General features: G+C 48.2%; 1 protein-coding gene across 1 annotated transcript; it reads right to left on the reverse strand.

Moving 5' to 3' along the window:
• Window positions 1-1,724: 1,724 nt before the first annotated feature.
• On the reverse strand, window positions 1,725-3,784 carry LOC119332658. The gene is made up of 6 exons (XM_037605819.1): window positions 3,163-3,784; window positions 2,972-3,061; window positions 2,703-2,855; window positions 2,469-2,593; window positions 2,210-2,339; window positions 1,725-2,050 (listed from the first exon to the last, which is right to left on the reverse strand). Exons 1-6 carry the CDS (start codon window positions 3,739-3,741, stop codon window positions 1,925-1,927), a joined length of 1,203 nt encoding a protein of 400 aa, XP_037461716.1. The 5' UTR covers window positions 3,742-3,784; the 3' UTR covers window positions 1,725-1,924.
• Window positions 3,785-4,761: the final 977 nt, after the last annotated feature.

Below are 4,761 nucleotides of genomic sequence, written 5' to 3' on the forward strand. Positions count from 1 at the left end.
GAAAGAAAATCAGATGCTACCGCACAAAAGAAAAATGCTAAAAAAAGGGCCACATTGAAAGTAAACCGGTGCCATGAGCCAACCCATGTAGGCTCATGGTATGGTCGAGCATCCCTTATTGCTCGTAATGAGCAATATATACTCTTTGCAAGCAGTAGTTGCGTGGCATACCGAATGGTTCTCACTTTTAGTGTAATTTGAATGAAAATTTTAAAATTTCATTATTTTTGGTATATACTGAAATAATCACCTTTCAATCAAAATGTTTCAATATTTCGGTAGTACACAAAAATTCAAATTATTTTTAAGTTATTTTTTGAATTTAACGTAGACACGAAAATGAGACAAAAACAAGAATGGAAATTCCCGTCTCGAAAGAAAAATGCTAAAAAGGGCCACATTGAGAGAAAACTGGTGCCATGAGCCTACACATGTAGGCTCATGGTGTGGTCAAGCGTCCCTTATTTCTCGTAATGAGTAATATGTACTCTTTGCAAGCACTAGTTGTGTAGCATACCGAATAGTTCTCACTTTTAGTGTAATTTCAATGAAAAACTTGAAATTTCATTATTTTTGATATATACTAAAATAATTACCTTTTGATCAAAATGTTTCAAAGTTTCAGTAGTACGCATAAATTCAAACTATTTTTAAGTTATTTTTTTAATTTAACGCAGACACGGAAAATGAGACAAAAAAAATGGAAATTCCCATCTCGAAAGAAAATCAGGTGCTAGCGCACCAAAGAAAAATGCTAAATATGGCCACATTGAAAGAAAACCGGTGGTATGAGCTAACCCATGTAGGCTAATGGTGTGGTCGAGCGTCCCTTATTGCTCGTAATGAGCAATATATACTCTTTGCAAGCACTAGTTGCGTAGCATACCGAATGGTTCTTACTTTTAGTGTAATTTCGATGAAATTACAGAATTTCATTATTTTTCTTATATACTAAAATAATTACCTTTCGATCAAAATGTTTCAGAATTTCGGTAGTACACAAAAATTCAAATTATTTTTAATTTATTTTTTGAATTGATCAAAAAATAAGACAAAAAACTAAAATATGGCAGAAAACTAAAATGAAAATTCCCGTTTGGAAAGAAAATCAGGTGCTACCGCATTAAAGAAAAATGCTAAAAAATGGGCACCTCGAAAGAAAAACGGCGCCATGGGCCAACCCATGTAGGCTCATGCTGTGGTCGAGCCACACCTATTGGTTATTGCTCAGAATGAGCGATATATATTCTCTACAAGCACTAGCTGCATAGAATACCGGATGGTTCTCACTTTTAGTGTAGTTTCAATGAAATTTCATTATTTTAAGCATATACTAAAATAATCACCTATCGATCAAAATCTTTCACCAATTTTGATAGTACACAGAAATTCAAATTATTTTTAAGTTATTTTTTGAATTTCAAAATATTTAATTGGATCCCTGTCAAATTCAAGTGAAACTTTTGGTCCTCTGGCCGAAATGAAAACCGAAATCACTTAATTTCACTGAAATTCTGTAATTTCAGTAATGACTGTAATTTTTCTAAAACTGAAATTCAAAACTATTCGGGCATGCGCTGGAAACCATTATCTCAAGTCTCAACGTTGACGCCCGATATTTTCTAGCTTAGTAAAACATTTCTATCTAGCTACCTCTTTTAAATACTTCACACACATTTGTTACAGCAGAGCTTTTTCTCAGAAATGTCCGAAGGGGCAGGAGATGTATCTGACCATGTAAATTTCATGGTCCTTTTCCACAGTTTCAGCCAATCATATGATTTGTAAGTTGTTTGTAACATGTATATAAAGAGTCTGTTCCAGTCCTCTGTCAAGCCACATGTACAAAACTAGCATCGACTATACATGCCTTTGTCGAGACGCAATGCCGCCTCGTATATTTACCTTTGCAACAATCAAAGATTCAGAACTCGAGCCCACTGTTCATCTGGATGGAGAACCATGGGCGCCCAAAACCGTGGAGCGGTGCGTCCACTCTCAACACTAGCCCCGAGCTCGTCGCGCCGCCATTCAGCTTGGATCTCCCAAGCTGCACACTCGCATAACAAGATCAACTGATTACCATCACGAAGTAAAACCATGTGTACCGAGTACAAGTAATGCACCCATGTGTTTATCCAAAAGTATGCAAAGTGTGCAATGTAGCTCAACGATACGAAAATGGCGGATCAACGGCGAAGCTACTGACCGACACGGAAGCGTAGGCTGAGGGGGAGGCGGTGTGGGAGTAGCCGCAGGCGACGCTGGCCTCCTCGCTGACCGAATGGACCAGCTCCGTCGACACGCCGGGCCGGCTCCCACCGAATGTGGGGCACACGCTGTTCATCACAAAGAGACACCATGGCATTGACCAGCTTAGTTATATGATCATCATTCCAAACAAGATCAACTGCAGCATAATATGGCAAGAAACAGAGAGGCTGCAACTTGCAAGTAAGTGGACTTGCCTGAGCTGCAGCGCTGGCTGCAGCATGAGGCCGCACCTCCTCCAGGAGAGCACCTGGGTTAGCCCCAGAGAGAGGGACTTGTCCGGCCACTGGACGGTCGGGGTGACGCTGCCCCCGCTGCCGTTCTGCAGAGCAACGGCTCAGATCATCTCTCGATCGGGTTTCTGTTGTGAATTTGTGATGTGTGCAGAAAATGCAGATGATACGTTTTGAGGGATCAGGTAGGCCGCTGACCTTGTAGGAGAAGCTGAGCCTCTTCTCCCCGGGGAACTTTCCGTGGGCCTGGACGATGCCGCCGCCGCCGAGGGGAAGGAAGCCGCGCGCCGTGAACCCATCGCCGGCCACGTATCTCAGCTGCCCGTTGGGGAATTGCATGTCCATGAACGACTGCCCAATTGATTTCCAAGGGAAAGTTCAGGCAAAGACAGTACAGAGATTGACTTTTCATCATCAGGAATGCAGGATTCAGGACAGAAAATTCAGAACGCCGATCGAACACTCACGCAGGCAAATGGGTTGAGGCAGATCATCGACATGAAGAAGCATCTCCGGCGAGCTGTCCAGTACGCCGGGCACACCGAGTGCACTCCGTTCTGCACACAAGCACATAGCATAAGATCTTACTCAGTCTTTTTTTTTGCAGATAAGATCTTGGCTCCTCAGACAGTGTGTTTGATGCTAGTCGTTTGATTACCTTGCGCTCGAAGCCGTACCAGATGAGGTGGCGCTTGGAGAGGTGCACGGGGAAGAGCAGCGTCGTGTCGCGGAGGAAGAGCACGGGGCCGAGCTGCACCAGGAACAGCGGCGCCGCGCCACCATCACCACCGCCTCTGCTGTTGCTGCTGGAGTGCGACGCCTCGGCGCGCCACAGGTCGCCGCGGGCCGCCACGGAGCTCTCCACGTCGTTCGTCCTGCTGTCGAACGCCGCCGACAGGACCATGCTCCCCTGCGACCGCGCGAACCTCCCGGAGCCGCCTACCACCGGACGATCGCCGCCATAGCCAGCGATCTGGTCCTGCTTGCTCCGCGCGCCATCACCTTCGGGCGTCGCGCCGCCTCTGCCGGGGACGACCCTCCGGTGCCGGCGCGCGTACGCGATGTCGAGGCCGTCGTCGATGCGCAGGCGGCGGAATACGTCGCCCACGGCGCGGCCGAGGCGGCCGCCCGCGCTGAGGACGGCCGCGGCGACGCCGGAGAGCTGCTGCTTCTGCGGGGGCGGCGGGAGCGGGAAGAAGGCGGCGATCCGATGGACGAGGTCATCGGAGGCGGACATCGGGGCGGGCGGAGAGCGCGACTGACCGATCGGGGAATGAGGCGGCGAGGCCTCGCCGTTGGTGGATAAGGGACTGGTGGCGGGAAAGAAGTTGGGGAGGAGGACGCTACGGGGTTCTGCGTGGACGCGGTGCACGGGGAGAGATGCGAGTGTGTCCGGCGTTTGTGTGGTGGCTCTGTGGGCGTGGTTCAGCAGAGGGGATGGCGGGAGCACGTTTGAAAAAAACTGTTGGATGGTGTGACAGGGAGAGAGGATGGTACACGCTGGCCGCCACGATGCTTTTGCGGCCAGCGTGGCATTGTGAGGGCTTGTTCGGCTCAAGAGAACATTAAAAAAAAACATTCGTGGAAGACGTGGCAAAATAAACAAGACTGATGCTCCAAAATGTTGTTGAAACAAAATTGATGCTCCAAAATGCTGTTGAAAATAACGTAAGCATATCCTCCTCAAAAATACCTCCCCTGCGCGGCGGCTATGGTTTTGTCTCTCGGCGATCTCGATCGCCGCTGAGTCCTACCTTCTCCCCAACGATCTGCAAGGCTTCTATGCGACGGAAATTGCGATGGCGACCTCTTTGGACGCACGCTCGGCAGCGAGTGGCGGGTCTCGAGGTGGCAAACCGGATGACCTAGCGGATTTCTTCGGGCAACTTGACCCAGAAGATAAGGTGTTCAATGATCTGGTGATCGAAGAGGAAATTCCAGAGATCAATGACCGCGTACGCTAGATGGCTCTTGCTCGGGTGCACACTGATAAGACCTTCGGAAAGTCGACGTTCTTCAAGGACATGCAATCAGCTTGGAACCCGGTGCAACCGATGAGATTCCGGCTGGTTGGTGCCAATATGTTTGTGGTGCAGGCTTCATGCCTTGGCGATTGGGAGCAGATCATGTTCCAGGGGCCATGGCTTTTTAGATTTTGGGATGTACTTCTTCACCCATACGATGGATTCAGTAGGGCGGAGGATGTTCAGTTTGTTCATATTCCTATTTGGTTGCATACACACAAACATCCTGACGG

The sequence above is a fragment of the Triticum dicoccoides genome, chromosome 7A (genome assembly GCF_002162155.2).
Source record: "Triticum dicoccoides isolate Atlit2015 ecotype Zavitan chromosome 7A, WEW_v2.0, whole genome shotgun sequence".
NCBI lineage: Eukaryota > Viridiplantae > Streptophyta > Magnoliopsida > Poales > Poaceae > Triticum > Triticum dicoccoides.

What these genes read in the sequence shown, in the direction of transcription:
- LOC119332658 (XM_037605819.1), bottom strand. Translation starts at nt 3,741, where the DNA reads ATGTCCGCCTCCGATGACCTCGTCCATCGGATCGCCGCCTTCTTCCCG. An exon ending in GGTACGGCTTCGAGCGCAAG is followed by an intron (nt 3,062 to 3,162) that starts GTAATCAAACGA and finishes GCTTGTGTGCAG; the next exon opens with AACGGAGTGCACTCGGTGTG. An exon ending in GCCTCAACCCATTTGCCTGC is followed by an intron (nt 2,856 to 2,971) that starts GTGAGTGTTCGA and finishes TCAATTGGGCAG; the next exon opens with TCGTTCATGGACATGCAATT.